Below are 17,376 nucleotides of genomic sequence, written 5' to 3' on the forward strand. Positions count from 1 at the left end.
GCAGGCGAGAGGTGCCACTCTGTATCATCCCCGAGTGCCTTCTATGCACATGCTTACTCACACTGCTCCTCAACATGAAGCCGCCGCCCTCTTGGTGAGGTCTCGATCGGCTTTCCATCCGCTAGAGAATGCCGGTGACTGTGGTGAGGCCTGCGAGGAGAGCAACCGGGCACTACCACCACTAGCGACCTCAGCTTCCTCGTCCAAGTCGCGCGGGCTGCACGTGTCTAACGATGCCCTGCTGCCAAACCCGTGGCGTCAACGAACAACGCTAGATGACTTGGAGGACCGACAGCGCAGGGACCCCCACGGTGTCGCACAGTTCAGGCCTGTCCTGCAAGCCTCCAGGGACTCTTTTAGGAGTCCATCCAATGGATTAAAGCCGCTGCTGGAGCCGTACCTCTGCGCGCAGAACTTGGCCCAAGAAGTGAGGGTGGACACGTGGCACTTACGCCGTGCCCGATACTTGCAGTGGCTGCGCAAGGGTGCTGCCACGGCGCCGGAGCGGCAGGTAGTTCACGGCGGTCCTTCATGCCAAGCTGCTTACCTTGGCATGAAGATGTCTACTGTGACGAGGCTCGGTAGCGGTGACAACTCCGCGTCTACCACGCGTCGTACTTTCAAAGCGTCTGGCAAGAGCCACCTTGAGAGTCTCCGCACGGGCACATCCTCCACAACGCATCCGTCGATGCCGCTTCTCTCGCCATCTTTGCATACGACGTTACCGGAAGTAAAGGAATACAACGTCAGCCCTACTCACACCAGCGTATCCGTGAGGGAAAGGATCAGCGCTGCGAGCAACACGTCTTTGCTGCTCAGCCGAACAAACCCAAATGAGGTGGCAGTGCGATGCCTCTTTCAGGCAGCCCGTATGGGAGCTGCAGCTGTGGTGGGTAACAGCGCTGTGGAAACGACGTCTCTCTCAAAGCCTGATGAGGTCGCGTCATCTCTCTCTGTGCAATGCACGAGCGAGAGTCTCCAGCGTTGGCCACATGCGTCTCTCGTTCACGAGACAACAGGGGGACTCGACAACGGCGGCGGCGCCACGCTTCCCTGTGAGCATCGAGGTGCTGGTGCGATGGCAGTAGACATCAACACATTCGCAAAGGCTGTCGGCGCCTCCGGTGCTGCCAGCGGCCCCCCTCGGGATTTGTTCGGTGACTTGTTCACGGATGACGTCACTTTCGGGCTATTTGACCTTGGGAATGAGGCGCGCGGCAAAGAGGAGTGCGCGAACACTTCGAATTCTACGATGGCACTGCCACCCGAGTATGACCTAGTCGACATTCTGCGCAATCGAATGCACCGAGTGGTCGCCACCTTTACCCCCTCCTCAAAGCACACGCTGGATGAGCCTCCGGTGATGGCGAAGACGCACACAATTCTGGGAAAAGCGCGATTGGCCACCAACACACCCACGCAGGCCCTTCTTGTCAAACTAGTGGAATCAGAGAGAGCCTCGCGGACAGCAGTCAACGACGAGGCGTTTCCAGCACAGCAGCTCTCGGCCGCATCTGAGAGCGTTGCGCGAGCGCTGCAGCGACTTCTCTACGAAGAGGAGTACGAGCGCGACCTGCTCCGCCAGCTCGCACTGCAGTCCTCGCCGACGCGTTGGTACTCGACGCTGCTACCCAGCGGCAAAGAAGGCGTTCGCTTCCGCCTCGCCATTCCGCCGACAATGACCGATGACATTGTAATCTGTGAGCGTCTTCGCAGCGCCATGTTGCACGCAGCACAGGCGATTGCACAGCCGCGTTGCGACGCAGTTGCAGCAGAGAAGGCCTGCCGCCACGCGACTCTGCCCGTGTTTAAGAACACATGTGGGGGCCAGTCCTGGTGCCCGGAGGAACACGCACGACTTATGGTGGAGAGGGCCGCCAGCGCGAAGGCGCTTCTGTTTCAGCAATGGACAAGTCTTCACGCGAAGCTCTCCGCCCAGCTCTGCCTCTTCACGGAGGAGGCAGAGCAGCGTCATCGGCTACTAGGAGAGTTTCTTTCGTGCATGCATCCCGCTCCGTGCGTGTGCCTGACGTGCGATCTGGAGGTGCTCGCCATGTCAGCTGTGCAACTGGAGCCTACGGTGAAGCCCGTCTGCTGGTACGTCTCGGTTGTGCTCGGTCGCCACAAGGACGTACTGCAGCAAGAGCTGCTGGTGCAATACCAGGCAGAGTTCAATCGTCTCTACGACTTCTTTAGGGTCGAGTTCAGCGCTCTCTACAGCTACAAGAAACTTGTGGCGGATGAGGGGCGTCGCTTTAGGCAAACGATCCAGTATCATGAGTTTTGCCTCCGTGTGGCAGCGTCACACCAGAATGGGCAACAGCAGCCGCGCAGCGAAGCCACGTCGCCGGAAGATGCGTTGATGCTACGACCCTCGTCCCCTAGCTCTATTGCATGCACGCCGGAGCGGACGGCGCTGGCGGAGGTTGTTCTCAACTCTGCGGCATCAACTCCAATGCGTGCAAGTTCACTTTATCACGGCGACTCGCGCATGTGGCGGCTGCGGCAGCGTCGACTGCGCAACTGCGCTGCCCTCGACTCCCCATTCTTTTCATATCTGCTGTACACAGAGGTGCTGATCACGGCGGTCACCGAGGACGAGGTGCGCACCGTGATAGTGGTGTCTGAGACAGCCGCGCGCGCCGAGCTGAAGACGCATATGCTGGCCGAAGAGTCGTGCTTGCGCCTTCTCGAGAGAGAGTGGCAAAACCGCGCGCGAATAGTCGCAGAGCAAGACGAAGCGTACAACACCATGCACGCTGGCCCGCTCGTTGAGCTGCATGCAGCCCACGTGGCCGAAGTGCAGGCAGTGCAAACCGCCACGTATGCCAAGTGCTGTAAGGAGGCCCTGCAGAGCTTCGTGGAGGCTGCTGTGGCGGAGAAGTTGGCAGCCGGGATGGCGGAGCTGAACTGGTATTGCCCGTTTGTGTGTAAAACGCGGCACCTCGCCTTGACTCTGTTGGTCGTCGACAGCTCTGCCACGCAGTCGAAGGCATCGTCGCGCAAGTGGCTGGACCGTCAGCAGCACATGTCACTGTTTAACAGCGAACAGCGGCTACGCGACCGCACTGTTCTCGTGGAGGAGGCAGATGCGCGTGAGTGCATCACGGCGGCCGCCGAAGTGTCGCTGAGGCATGCACGCCAGCTGGAGGCTCATCGATTGAGTGAGGAGATGGCAGCCGTGCGGAAGGCTGCACTGCTTGCGGCAGAAGCGATTCAGCGCGCGCGCGACAAAGAAGAAGCGACCATACGCGCACAGCTGCAGCGGGAAGAGCGTGCGGTAGATCCGAGCAAGCGCCCTAGCACCAACATGCGACCCGACACAGTGAACTCTTTTTTGGTGATGACTACAGCGCTCGAGGAAGACTTCGAGGTATTCTTGCCAAGTCTCAGCAGTGACTCTTGAGTGTCTGTTCTGCGGAGCTGTTGTGCCTGCATGTTTGTGTTGGTACGAACAACACAATGGTGTTCTATCAGTTTTTATTTTGTTGTTGTTTGTGGGATGCAAAGCAAGCACACTCCACGAGCTTCATCTCTGTTTCCCCATTCAATGAACAGGACAGTGGTGATGCTTGTGTGTGTGTGTGTGTAGCGCTCCCCCTGACGTGGTGCTTTTCCCTTCTCTCTGTAATGTATTCTGCATACCCGTGTGCGCGCACGTGTGTCATTACCCTCTACAAGTCTCTCCCTCCCTCTCTCTCTTGGAGTGACCCTTTTTTGTTTGTTTTGGCCTCTGTAACCACTGTTGCTGTTCTCTCTCTTGGAAGCTCTTCTCTTCTGGCCCACCACTGGGTCAACTTTCCTCGTCACTAGCATTGTGTTCTCTTGTATACTGTGTGTGTGTGTGTGCGCGCGGAATGGCGTAGCCGCACCGCACTGAGCGGGCCATGTATCTCCCTTCGTATGCCTGTGCGCATGCGAGCTCCTCTCTGTAAATATGCGCATGAGCAGAGCAGTGCATGAAATGACAACATCATCATTTGATTAGGCAGCGAATAAAATATGTAACGAAGAAAAGCGTCGTTGTTCTAGCGGAGGGGACACACCTCGCGTAGACCGAAGTAATGGTAAACATCGACAGTGGCCTTCGCAGGAGTGCCGAAGCCAGGCACGTCGCTCGCTAATTCTTGCCTGCCGCATTCGCATGGCAGCAAGGAAGGAACAGGCAAAAGGCAGATGAGTGAGTATTCTTTACCTCCCTATGTCATCTGTGCCCCCCCCCCCTTACCTCACCTCCGCACTGTTTTTTTTTTTTCTCTGGGTCGGGCTGCATGACGTTCAGCGACAAAATCTGCTTCGAAAGTGGGTTTAAAGGACGAAGCGGTGGAGGGGAAGGGCAAAGGCGCGAGTTACATCGCTGTAGCCCCTCAGTTCTTCTCGCGCCGATACTCTGGCTAGCTCCTTACCACCCATTCACAACCCACGGAATCACCTGCACTCGGGGACTTTTTTCCAGTCAGTTGCTTTCCACCGCTTCATGGCTGCGGAGAACACGAAATTGAATAAAATGCCCTCGAAGGCCAGCGCTCCACCTCATTATGAGTGCCTCGGCGTAGACCCATCCATCAACGCTGTGGACTTGGCGCGCCACTACAAGAAGCTGTCATTGCAACTACATCCAGACCGGGCAGCCTATCGTAATGACACTGACAACGAAATGCACGTGCGGGCTCGCTATCAGCGCATTACGGAGGCCTACGCGGTTCTGTCTGACCCGGAGAAGCGCAGCGCGTACGATGCACGGCACGGGGTAAACTTTCGATCGCGTCTGGTGCACTTGCAGACGGCCATTGGTCAGCACAACACCATGGCGATGCAGCGCACCGCAAAAGGCCAAAAGACGGCCGGCCTGGCCTCTTCCTCCTCTTCCTTGACTCACCCATGTGCCACGCGACACCCGTCTGCTGCACCGCAAAACATTTCTGCAGAAGACAGCGATGACGATGAAGACTACGCCCCAAACGAGGTCTCGGTCCCGTTACGTGGTGCACGGCATCAGGGCAGCTCAAACGTCTCTCCGAGCGAAGGCAGCAGCTATGAAGAAGGCGACTGTGTCGCTCGTCTATTTAGCTTGCATCTACGCAGAGGTGCTGAGGCGGCGCCGCAGACCTGTAACGGAGTTCCAGTAACGCAGTACCAGGCCCTCACGCTTACCCGTGCTTTCAGCTCACCGGGATCGCCCTACGCCCGCACGTGGGGTTTAATCGTTGAGAAGAACGAACTCGTGGGCCTTGAAGTCGAATACCCGGAGGAGCTGGAGAGCATCACAGGCCTCGCTGCAGTCCCCTTCCCGTCTGTGGTACACCAGATTGACGGCACAGTAGTGCTACCGACGACAGACTTGCCCCTCCTGCTATCTCGCCTCTACGACGCAGAGTGCGCGCGGAGGTCGGCGGCGCTAGCCGCCACGAGCCACACTGCCCCAACCAGCAACAACACACACTTTTGCGAGAGTGAAAAGCTCTGTGAAGCACCGGTGGAGGTCTCCACTGCCTCTGTACCGTCCTCCTCGACAGAACACCTTCAGTTGGTCTTGGCATACAGTACCGTGGCGTACGACCTCGTCGGGGAGGTACACCTGCTGGGTGATGACGACGTGATTGACCGGTTGGTGCCGTCGTGCTGCGGTGTACCGCAACTCCGATTACTCATGCCGGATGCAACTGTGCTGTCTGTGAACGGCACGCAAGTTCGCTCCTCCACAGAGTTGCGCACAGCTCTGCGTGCGGCAGTGCTCGATGATGAGGACGAGGACGCCATGCAGGCAGTGAAGCGAGCGCGCACGTCGCGCGCTGTCGTTGTGGAATTTTGTCAGCTCCCGTTTCTATGATTTTTTTCGTCGAGCGAGAGTGCGCCTGTATCCGCTTTAGACATGGTCACTGAAGTGCCTCGAGTCTCGCATGCCGCTCTTCTCTTTGGAGGCACTCACACCACCGAACGAAAAATAATGGAGAAGAGGCTGCTTAAGCAAGAGAGAGTGTGTGGGTGGGTGCATGGCGTCGTTGACCGTGTCATCGCCCCAACGAAGAACAAGCGGTAGGCAAAGAGCGGTGTGCGTGCCGCAGGATTCGGTTTGTGTTTTCCTCGTTTGCTCACACCCACCCACACACGCACACACGTGCGCGCAGCCAGCACAGCTTCGAGGAGGAAGGGGTACTGATTGCACTCTGTTGCCCTTGTGTTCTTTGGGTTTTTTTGCTGTTGTTTATCTTGCCACCAACACTGTCGCACCGCTGTGTTTGCGCTCTTAGAGGTGATCGTGCCTTCTGGTCGCTCTCCCGATCACTGCTCGCCCTCGCGTACGTTACTCCCCTCGGCCCCTTCTTCTCTTTATGCATCGATTTCTTTGCTTGTTTGGGCTCCATTGCGACTTCTCCGCTCCGCTCTCCTCCTCTCCCTCCGCACATTCACACGTACGAGCACATCGCCCTATACCCCACACGCACCCTGCTGAGCATGTAGACGAACGTACACGCCGCTCCCTACAAGTCTCCTTTTTGTGCCTTGCCGGTCTTCTCTCTTCTCCCCCCCCTCCTCCCCCCTTCTAGTCAGGAAACTACAGCCTTTTCGTTCGTGGTACAACTCCCCATCCCTAACGTGCAGTCCTCACTCTATACTCTGCCCCCCCCCCCTCCTCTCTCTCTCTTTTCTCCCCTTGCAAATAGGATGCTGCTTTGCCGTCGGCTGCTCCAGCAGGTTGGCATGGCCGCCAGCGCTACCTTGAAGGACCAGTACGCCTCCTCCGGAAGTAGCATCAAAGACGCCGACAAGAAAACGAGGTCTCGCACCTCCCTGCAGGTGTCACTCTCTATCGATAAGTCTGGTGAGCTGTGCCGACTGCTGAGCGTCTTCAAGCCACACAACATCAACATTAGCCAAGTGGCCAACCGTCCTCGCGCCTACGAAAATAAAGCGCCGCTGCGCACCATCTTCCTCGATGTGGAGGCCTACATTGAGGACCAGAACATGAAGAAGGTCATGGCGGAGCTGCGCGAAACATTTCCCAATGTCGTCGTGGCCGGATCGTGGGTAATCCCGTGGTACCCGACGGAGCTCAAAGACCTCGATGAGCTTGATCAGAGCACGCTCGCTGCCGGCGAGGAGCTGCAAGAAGACCCGGAGAATTCCCACCCTGGCTTCCACGACGAAGTCTACCGCGCCCGCCGCCGCGAGATTGTCGGCCTTGCTAAGAACTACAAAACTGGGGATAAAATCCCGATTGTGAACTACACGGAAGAGGAGAACCGCGTGTGGAGTGTAGTCTACGACCACCTCACCCGCCTGTACCCGACGCACGCGTGCCAGCAGTACAACTACGTCTTTCCGCTGCTTCTCGAAAGCGGAGTACTGAGCCGAACCCAAATGCCACAGCTGCGCGACGTGAGCGACTTCTTGAACGAGGCGACCGGCTTCACAGTGCGCCCCGTGACGGGGCTTCTGACGTCGCGCGACTTCTTGAATGCCCTGGCATTCCGTGTCTTTTACAGCACCCAGTACATTCGCCACGCAGCGCAGCCGCTCTACACGCCGGAGCCGGACATGGTGCATGACATCATTGGTCACCTGCCTCTGCTCTCCGACCCTGACTTCGCCAAGTTCACCCAGACGATTGGTCTCGCCTCCCTTGGCGCCAGCGATGAGCTGTTGGGGAAGCTGGCAAAGGTCTACTGGTATAGCGTTGAGTTCGGCCTCTGCAGTGAGGGCGGCCGATGCAAAGCCTACGGTGCTGGTATTCTATCAAGCTCTGGGGAGTTAGAGTACGCGCTGAGCGACAAGCCGGAGCGCGTTCCGTGGGACCCGACAGTGGCCTCCATCACGCCGTTCCCAATCACCAAGTACCAGCCGCGGTACTTTGTAGCCGAAAGCTTCCCGGATGCGCAGCATAAATTGGAGGCGTGGCTCAGCTCGCAGGAGAAGCCGCTGTACACGGTCTACAACTCGTACTCGCGGTGCGTGCAGTCGTACCCGAAGAATACGTGGCACATGCTCCAGGAACAGATGAAGCGCACGAACTTCACCTTCTAAAGCCCAGAAAGGAGGAAATGCGGTGACATTCTGCACGCAGGCAAACGCGCGCTCTCGTCCAAAGTAGGAAGAAGAGCAGGACTGTGGCCCAAAGGCACACACGCTTGTCACTGCAAGACAGGGGAAGAGAAGGGTGATAGAGAATGACACGCATCATGGTACACGCCACGCTATCTTATACGTGGGCGTTGGCCGTTGACATAGACGCACGCCTACGCGATTAGTGTGCGGGAGATCGCTTGCTGTAGAAGTGCTTCTCCTTTTCATGTTGCTCTTGTTTTCTTTGCCTCCCTCGCCTCTTCCTTTCCCTTTCTCTCTTGTGATGGTTCAGCGCTGGTGATGGTCGTCGCACTTGCGTGAGTGTCCTGCACACCACTGACCAGCGCGCAATGCACACAAACACTGGGGGTGTATATGCCCGCTCCACTCGTCAGTCGTATGAGTGTCGGTGCCTCTCTGTAAGAGCCGTTCGTCTCTCTTCCCCCCTCCCCCTCCTCCTCCTCCTCCCTCACTTTCTCGTCCATTCCACTCTGGGCCCTTTTTGTGGATTACTGCATGCAGCCAAAGAGACGCTCGTTGGGAATGACTGCACTGCCCATACCCCCCCCTGCCTGCCTGCAGCCTGCTGGCATCCTGGAAGAGGGTGATGCCGTTTCTAAGTAGATTTTGTTATTTGTTCCTGTGTGTGTGCGAGCTGCTGCTGCGATGCCGGTGAATCGAACCATGAGGTGAGGCCAAGTCGTTGAAGATGAGACATAGAGAGACAGTCACCCAGAGAAGAAAGCGCGCGCGGGTGGTGGTTGGGTGGCAAACCGATATCGAGGAGGCCGCAAAGTGCTGTGCTACCGTTTTCTCTCACTGTCGTGTTCCCTCCGCCTCGTGTGTGTGTGTGTGTGTGTGCGTGGTGCTCTCTTCTTGCTCTCTCACGAAGTCACCCATAGCTCACCACACCGCACAACCACTCCCTCGAGAGTCAGCGATAACGCCACCTCCTTTCGTTTGGGTAATTTGCATAAGCGACGCAGACAGGCCACCTTCTCTCTGTGCGTACACTTCGCTGATGCGTCTGTTTTCCTTGCAGTATTTCTTTTTGGTTGTGGTGTTGTGGTGTTGTGTTTTGTGGGGGGGAGGGGGAGGGGGAGGGCTCCATGTGGCACTTCTCTCGTACGTATGTGCATGTGTGCGTGTGTGTGTGTGTCCCTGGTTCATCATTGTTGCTTGGACGTGCTCCAGCTGAGTTGATTCCGTCGCACACACACGCACACGCGATACATGGGCATCGCTGATGATGGGTACAGAGCTGGGCGGGGGGGAAGACAGGCAGTACCGGCACACAAACAAGGAACAGGCAGCATGACATGCACACGCACTCGCATGTGTCCGTGGATCCTCTCAGTTTAGGAGCGAAAAGACTGCGTAGGTTAGCATCGTGGGAAAACAGGGAGCTTCTCTGCGTACATGCTACGCTTTCACCCGATGCACCCCCCCCCCCTTACCCGGCTGGCCTCACTGCTTGTGTCGCCGGCGGTGTAAGAGAGGACAGCCAACGACATACCGATCTTGCCCTGTTGGCTTTGTCACCGCCTGCCCCCTTCCCATCCACCCCAGCCGGCAGACCACTGCCCTCTGCGGATATCCCAGTAGCTGAAAACCTCCCTTCTCTATGGGGCACGACGGCCAACACCCCCCCCCACATACACACACATACAAAAGGCTCGAATTTGCACGGCAAGCGCGAAGATGCAGTGCCAGCTTCTGTGCGACAACGAAACAACCACTGCACGCTCCCTCACTGTGACGCTAATCTCTCTCTCTCTTGTGCGCGCACGTGCTCGTCCCGCATCTCCTTGTGGCGCCTACGCACACAGAGAGAGAAAGAGGCGTCTCCCTCAGGAGAGGGAGGGGGTACATCCCGACTGCATGACTAGCTCTTCGCCTCCCCGTGACGTTTCTTCCGACTGAGCCTTCCATGAGAGACGCAGGGAGAAGGGGGGGGGCGCGAGGCAGTTTGCCACGGAACACCTGATGTCCTGGGAGTCTCTTGCTTTTCCCACGCCCTGTATATCTCCCCCCTCCCCCTCCCTTCCCTCTCCTTTCTCTCTCTCTCTCTCATACACACACACACGTTTGTGCTCATCAGGTGAGCGGGCCATCGAAAAGGACGTCGCAACCGCACTCGTTGCAGTGGCAAACACCACCACCTGCGCCTTCATATAAATTCTGTCTTTCTTTGCGTCTACCACGCATGAGGGGTCTCTTCTCGGATGATCGGCCCGCCTATCATGACGTCTCGGCAACCAACCAGGCGGCTAGTGGATGTGCTCAAGCAGAACAGTAAAAAGACGCTCGACCGCCACGCAGCGCAGCTAGCCGCAGCCGCCTCATCGCTTCCTGCCGAAGCGATCCAAACACGATTTCTGCGCAACCAGTTCCTCATCAACCCCAAGGCCCTGCAGCTACTGTCAACAGAAGAGCAGCTCACGCGGTGGCACGTGTTTGGGGTGTACAAGCCGCCATTCTGCCCCATGCGCCGGGCTGAGGCCGCGGACAACTACCACAACGTCTCCGTCGAGTCGTTTGTGGAGGCCGCACTCCAGTCCAAGAACATCTACCCCCTACTAAAGCGCGTCTTGAAGCCGGCCGAGGTGCGCGTGCGTGTCCTCTACAATCTGGATAGCTTCGCTTCCGGTCCAGTGCTCATCAGTGTCTCGGATGCCCACCACTATGCAACGTCGCTTCAGACGACAACGATGGAGTATGATCTTCTCGTTGGTGGGCATCTCCCAGTGCACGGCACGGGTAATCGCACGACCATCGACGTGGCGCAGCTGTTCCCCAGCGCCGGGGTGAGCATAAACACTGGCACTGTGCCTGCCGTCGTGCCCGAGGCCCACTACGTGGTGAAGGAGAATGGCTACTACAGCGTGCACCCAGTATCTTTGCTGCGCATCGTCATTCGGAGCCCGCCAGTGTCGCAGCCGCCGGCGCTGGAACGCTTCGCGAGAGAGCAGCTTGGCACCTGTGTCATGGGTGACCCTCTAGTGATGGGCGAGTTAATGCATCTTCGCGCTAACCCCGCCGGGTCCAGCTCTCACACATCGGCAACCTCTACACCAAAGAGTAGCGACTCTGCCGAGAGGGGGAGAGGCGCTGCTGAAGACGTGGGTAGTGGTTCCAAGAGGGACCTAGCTGCCCACGCAGCGGCCATGAAGCTAGCTGCTAACCCACACATTGTCTCCTGGCGCGGTGACTGCGATTTCCCTCGCGTTTTTATTCACTTGCGTGAGGTGCGCATTGACACTAGCGCTGAGACCCCGAGCAGCACCACTGAAGCCGCCTACGTGCAAGACACACACTCGATGCCCACCGGTACTACCATGGGCTTCATGGGCGGTCATCACAGCGGCAGCGCCTCACCAGCGCAGCACCTTTCGGAAGCACGGGAAATTCACCTGCATTGCCGCAGGTGTTTTGACGGCCTCCTGCAGAAGCAGCTCAGTGCCTCGTTCAAGTCTCGCCGGATAGGTTTGCTAGACGGCAGCTGGACTCCGCAGACAGAGTACCTGTGAGGCCTCGGAGAGAAGCAGAACTGCAGACGCCGTCGCGAGATGGGATGTGTGGGGGGAGGGGGAGGGGGAGGGGCAGCTGGGCGGCGCGGGGGTGGTTTACCTGGTGGGGTGCAAGACGCACCCTTGAGAGAAAGCGGGAGAGCGGGCGAGAAGACCTGCGCCGTGTGGCTGTGCGCAAGTGCGAAAGCCACGCGGCGTGTATTCGTGCTCTTCGGTTTTCTACTTTCTCGCAACCGTGATTTGGTGACGCTCTTCCCCACCCTCACTGGCATGCTTAGGCAGACTTGTGCGTTTTGTGTGTTGCACTAAACTCTGCATCCTTGTGGGACGTATAATGAGAAGCGCCACTGCGAGCGTCTGCGAGGCACCACCTGTGGCTCTATAGGGCTTCACCCCCTACAGTCCTCAGGAACCGCGTTGGCGGCAGCAGACTTGCAGGCGTCTCTTACGCACATCCTGTGTCTCTAGATCACTTCCTCATGCCTCGGCACCTTGCCGGCGCACCCGCTGGTTACCTCGCCTTCCGCTTTTTTTCATCCCCATTCCCTCCACGAAATTAACGCAGTCTATGCTCCCAGTGAAGAGAGGAGTACCCACGCCTTTTTTGTGGAAGAAAGGCTGTCTTCCACCACCAAACAAGGCCCACGAACCGATACGAAATACCCATGTATTTATATAGCTCTGCTGGGGATTCCTGAAACGCACAGAAGAGATGGAAAAGGCAATGGATCAGGAAAGCAGTGACGGCGATGCCGTCGTCATTCCCAACACAGCGCAGCTAATGGAGTCGAAGCGACTGCAGCTTCTCGCGGATCAGCTCGAGAGCTCACTCACCGTCCTGCGCCGGAAGCTCGACCGCATGGAGAAGCGGATGGAAAACACCGGTCGCGGCGCACTCCTGCCCTTCCAGCTACGCCGAGCGAAAAAGGAAAGAGAGGAACTGATGCGCGAGATTGAGACGACGCAGAACATCATCAAGAGGTTGGTCTTCATGTCAACCCAGATGACGCAGATGATGGAACTCAAGAAGGAGGTATTTCAGAACACACGCACGCGTCTTTTGGAGGAGATCAAGGTACTGGAGAGCCAGATCAAGGGCAACTCAGAGCAGGTTCTTCGCGGCTATATACAGCGAATCAACATGCTGCAGCGCTACTGGCCATGGCGGCAGCTACGCGATCTCGGTGATACCTCCGTGGGTAATACCTTTGAGGAGGAACTGGCTCGAGGTCCTCGGTACCGCAGCGTTGGGATTCAAAACAACATCCAGTCCGACTATCTAGCCCAACAACTGCACTGGTTACATGAACTCGGCAACCGCGAGGACGTCTTTCGCGGTCATCTGCGCCACCTGGAAGGCATGATAGAGGACTTGAACGACATTACCGATTTGCTCGAGACGACCATGACGTGCACCGTTTGTGGTTTGACCTTCGAGGACCCCGTCATGCTCTGGCCCTGTGGTCACTCTTTCTGTCTCGCCTGCTTCGAGTGCCTCGCAATAGCACCGAGTCTGTACCGCTGCCCCACCTGCGGCAGCATCGGCAGCGAGGGCTTCCTGCACAACCTGCTGCTTGCCGAGACGGTGGCGAAGTGGATGTTCAAGGATAAGGGATACGGAGACACTCAAGCACCACTCAATATAATCCGCGTACATCTTCCGCGATTCCGGAAGGACCAGATCCAGTCACGCATTTTGCAGCTGAAGAATCAGCTGCGGGGGTCGAATGAGAGGACCTCAGCAGCAGCGAAGGAGGCGGCCGAGCGAGAACTCATTACCATCTCCTATCGGCTTTATTAACCAGGTTGACGCACAAGTGGTGTGTGCAAGATGGCGAGTGTTCTTCATGGAAGTGTATGTCGTGCATGCGTGGGCCTGGCGATCCCGTTTTACTTTTCTTCACACACACCCCCACCCCACCCCGTCTCCTTGAACAGAGTTTGATGATGTAGAGTAGGGTCGCCCGACTGATGAATGCCTCTGCCGGTAGAATCACGAAGGGCCACATCCATTTTCCACTTGATGCTTCTCTGCCGCCCGCGGTCTCTCTTCGGTTTGTTTTGTTTTTTCCACCGTTTCCCTGCTGTTGACGTGCTCTTGTTGCGCTTGAGTTTCACAGCGAGAGTCCAGCAGGCGGCGCGACGAATTGGAAGGGACAAAAAGGGGGGTGGGAAGAAGACGTGGTGTACACGCGTCGTTGTACACACAGGCGGATATGCCCAAATGACTGCCACGCCCGATTGGGGTGGATCATGTAGCACCTCCCATCCACCCCACGGTGTTGTGAGGGAGGCCATGACTTCGTGACGATCAACGAAAATGGTAATGTGCGGCTCAGCACTCGGATCTCGATGTCGCTTGTGGGGGGTAGAGACTTCCCTTTTCAAAGTACTCCTACGAAAAGCGTTGCACGCGCCTCTCCGCTGATCTTGACTTCTCCGCTCTCCTGCCTCTCTCCCCACCACCATCACCACCCCTCCCCTCCATCGATTCATGCCCACTCCCTCATCGTCACCCCCTCCCGTTGCGTTTGTGCTCATCTGTTGTATCTTTTGTACTCGGTGGTGGCGCACCACCCCTCGCCGCGGCGCCTCAGCTCTCCACCTCGTTGGGGAAACATTTCGAACCGAAAGAAAAAAAGCTTCACTGGCTGAAAAGGAAGAGAATGCGCGTGACGCTTGACGATGCCGAGGACAAGCGCCGCTCCAAGGTGCGAGCAAAGCAGCAGCGCTGGCAGGAGCGCCAGGAGCGCTCCAAAGAGAGCCGCGAAGAGATTGACCAGCTCCAGCTGCGCTGCGCCAACATGCGTCGGGTCATGGAGGACATCGCCGAGTCCAGTGAGGCCAACACGTCGACGGAGCACCAGTACTCGAAGTTCACGGAGCTGCCCATCTCACAGCGCACCCAAATGGGACTGGAACGCGGCCATTACACAGCGCTCACGCCCATTCAGAAAGGCGCGCTTCACTTGGCCCTCGCCGGCTTCGACGTCCTCGGTGCGGCCAAGACAGGCTCCGGCAAGACCCTCTGCTTTGTGATCCCGGTTCTTGAGCGGCTCTATCGCGAGCACTGGTCATCAGACATGGGTGTTGGGGCACTACTTTTGAGTCCTACGCGCGAACTGGCGCTTCAGATCTTCAAGGTGATGCAGCTCGTGGGCTACAAGCACGTCCTCTCCGCAGCGCTCCTCACCGGCGGTCGTGACGTGCGGGAGGAGCGGAAGCGGCTGCATGCCATCAGCATCATTGTCGGCACCCCCGGCCGTGTTCTTCACCACCTCCAGGACGATGCGGAGCTCGTCCTTGACAACATGCAGCTCTTTTGCATGGATGAGGCAGATCGGCTGCTCGACATGGGATTCCGTGAGGCCATCACAAGCATCCTCAAGTACTTGCCCCCACAGCGGCAGTCGCTTCTCTTCTCCGCTACCCAGACGACTGATGTGCAGATGCTTGCTCAGATGTCGCTCAAGAACCCACGTTACGTCTCCACGCAGGCCATCACGGCCGCCCCGACGCCGATGACGCTGTGTCAGAATTTTGTCGTTGTTGAGCTTCACAGGAAGTTGGATGCACTGCTAATGTTCCTGAAGCGCCACCCAAACGACAAGATCGTCGTCTTTGTGAGCACCTGCAACCAGGTAAAGTTCATGCACCTTGTGTTCTCGAAGATCCTGAAGAAGATGCGCATCCCCTCTATGTGTCTTACCAGCAAGATGAAGCAGTTCCGTCGAGAGGAAGTTTTCCTGACCTTTTGTCGCTGCAAGTCAGCTGTGCTCTTCTGCACCGACGTCGCCTCGCGTGGGCTCGATTTTCCACTCGTGCACTGGGTTGTGCAGTACGACTGCCCGGAGAGCGCACAGACCTACATCCATCGCGCCGGTCGCACGGCGCGGGCTGGGGCGCGTGGTGTGAGCCTGCTCTTCCTCACCCCGCGCGAAGCACCGATGTTGAGCTACCTGCACCACAAGCACGTCCCGCTGCGCGAAATCACCATCAAGCCTGCCTACCTCACCTCGTCGCAGGAGATATTCGTTGCTCTGGTGGTACAAGGTCTGAAGTACGAGGCTCAGAAGGCGTTCATCGCGTACCTGCGCTCCGTCTACTTCGCCTCCAACAAGAACGTCTTCGAAGTTGCCTCCCTGGACGTGGAGGCGTTTGCGAAGTCGCTGGGATTGCTCGTTGTGCCCGACATGTCGGAGCTGCAGAACCTGCAACGCAGTGCCAAGAATTTGCCATGGGACGTCGTCAACTTCATCACGCAGCGCGGGGCTGGCGGCGGTGACAAAGCCGGCAGCACCCTGACGCGGAAAGAGAAGCACCTACAAGCGACAGACATGTACCGCGTCATGGAGCAGAAGCAGCGGTTCGCCCACAAGAAGGGTGCCTTGCACGGCGATGGCTCGAAGGAGAGCGACGGCCATTCGGGTGACGCAGGCAGTGACGACGACGACTTCCTTGTGAAGAAGAAGGCACCCGCTGGCCTCTCCCGTAGTGACGCATCCGCCTCCGTCAAGGCTGGGACTGTCATAGCGGAACCGAACCCATTGCACTTGACAGTGGAGGAGCGACTCGCAGGCCTCTCCAAGAACAAGCGTCGAAGGCTCATTGAGAATGCCGATATTCGCGTGCGCGACTTGCGGCTCAATCAGCGCATCATCTTCCGCGATGATGACAGCGAGTCAGATGAAGAGGGTGACCCCACAAAGAATGACCACGGGAGAAAGGCGAAAGACAATGCTGCACACTCGTCACTCAGTGACGATGAGGCGGACGAGGAAGGTGTCACCACTGTGACTAATTTACTCAGGGGTGCAGTTATGCGGCACCGTAAGGAAGACCTCGTTGACGGTGATAGCAGCGACGACGATGCTGAAGACACCAACTTCATGACAGAGCTGCAGACACGCGTGCAAGCCAGCAAGGTGGGCGACCTCGAACGTGCCAAGAAGATGCGGCGGCTACGGCGCCTGCAAAGGCAAGGCCGCGTATCGCGCAAGTCAACCATTGACGAGAGCGGCGTCAAGACAGCCAACGGCGGGCCTCGCCCGGCCAACTCGGACGACGAGGCGGGTCATGGTAGTGGCGAATACGATGACGAGGACGTGAACGGCAGCGAAGCCGAGAGCACCGGCTCCCTCAGCCGTCTTCTCAAGGCAGCCCGTGGCGAGCTTTACAGTGACGACGGCAGCGGGGATGTAGAAGATGATTTCTTCGGCGGTCCTAGTGCGGCTCGCAAACGCACACGTGGAAAGCCCACCTATCATGGCATTGATAGCAGCGACGACAACGATAATGATGAGGACCTCGACGAGGTCGTCTCTACGCCACCTTCGAAGCGGTCGAAGAAGAAGCGTTGAAACGACCTACCCATATCAACAAGCGACACCACGCGATACAAACCTCTCCCCCATCCCAACTGTCGGCCACCCCTTGCCCAGCACCGCTGCGCAGCACAGATGGTATTGCGTGACTATTTTGGTGGCTGACGCTCAACAGCGAAAAAGGGGAAGATGAAAAAGGCAGAAAGTGGGTGGAGCCCGAGGCCTCACGCGTGGATGGCAAGCCTCTGTTTGGTGTGTTTGTGCCCGCGGTTGCTGTTATTTTCTGTTTTACGTTTAACCACCGTAAGTTAACTGTGGATACCTTTGCATGTGCGGGTGTACCAGCAAAGTTTGCCCTCCCCTCCCCCTCCGCGCAGTTCCTCTCAATCTTCTACCGCGTCACTGACCACTTTGCACTTTCCCATATGTTGTTGTTTGGGTTCGAAAGGATGCACGAC

The 17,376-nt window shown here is 57.6% G+C and overlaps 6 protein-coding genes across 6 annotated transcripts; all 6 read left to right on the forward strand.

Annotated features, from left to right (window-relative positions):
* Positions 1-43: 43 nt before the first annotated feature.
* LPMP_281350 (hypothetical protein) lies at positions 44-3,406 on the forward strand (the record flags this gene model as incomplete). The annotated part of the gene is made up of 1 exon (XM_010702173.1): positions 44-3,406. One exon carries the CDS (start codon positions 44-46, stop codon positions 3,404-3,406), a length of 3,363 nt encoding a protein of 1,120 aa, XP_010700475.1.
* Positions 3,407-4,477: 1,071 nt separating this feature from the next.
* Positions 4,478-5,830, forward strand: LPMP_281360 (hypothetical protein; the record flags this gene model as incomplete). The annotated part of the gene is made up of 1 exon (XM_010702174.1): positions 4,478-5,830. The coding sequence occupies one exon, from the start codon at positions 4,478-4,480 to the stop codon at positions 5,828-5,830; it is 1,353 nt and encodes a 450-aa protein (XP_010700476.1).
* Positions 5,831-6,666: 836 nt separating this feature from the next.
* PAH (phenylalanine-4-hydroxylase) lies at positions 6,667-8,025 on the forward strand (the record flags this gene model as incomplete). Its single annotated transcript, XM_010702175.1, has 1 exon — positions 6,667-8,025. One exon carries the CDS (start codon positions 6,667-6,669, stop codon positions 8,023-8,025), a length of 1,359 nt encoding a protein of 452 aa, XP_010700477.1.
* A 2,282-nt stretch (positions 8,026-10,307) lies between these two features.
* LPMP_281380 (hypothetical protein) lies at positions 10,308-11,594 on the forward strand (the record flags this gene model as incomplete). Its single annotated transcript, XM_010702176.1, has 1 exon — positions 10,308-11,594. One exon carries the CDS (start codon positions 10,308-10,310, stop codon positions 11,592-11,594), a length of 1,287 nt encoding a protein of 428 aa, XP_010700478.1.
* A 712-nt stretch (positions 11,595-12,306) lies between these two features.
* LPMP_281390 (hypothetical protein) lies at positions 12,307-13,395 on the forward strand (the record flags this gene model as incomplete). The annotated part of the gene is made up of 1 exon (XM_010702177.1): positions 12,307-13,395. The coding sequence occupies one exon, from the start codon at positions 12,307-12,309 to the stop codon at positions 13,393-13,395; it is 1,089 nt and encodes a 362-aa protein (XP_010700479.1).
* Positions 13,396-14,260: 865 nt separating this feature from the next.
* On the forward strand, positions 14,261-16,954 carry LPMP_281400 (ATP-dependent RNA helicase, putative; the record flags this gene model as incomplete). Its single annotated transcript, XM_010702178.1, has 1 exon — positions 14,261-16,954. The coding sequence occupies one exon, from the start codon at positions 14,261-14,263 to the stop codon at positions 16,952-16,954; it is 2,694 nt and encodes an 897-aa protein (XP_010700480.1).
* Between the last annotated feature and the right edge of the window lie 422 nt (positions 16,955-17,376).

The sequence above is a fragment of the Leishmania panamensis genome (genome assembly GCF_000755165.1).
Source record: "Leishmania panamensis strain MHOM/PA/94/PSC-1 chromosome 28 sequence".
In the NCBI taxonomy this organism is placed as follows: Eukaryota; Euglenozoa; class Kinetoplastea; order Trypanosomatida; family Trypanosomatidae; genus Leishmania; species Leishmania panamensis.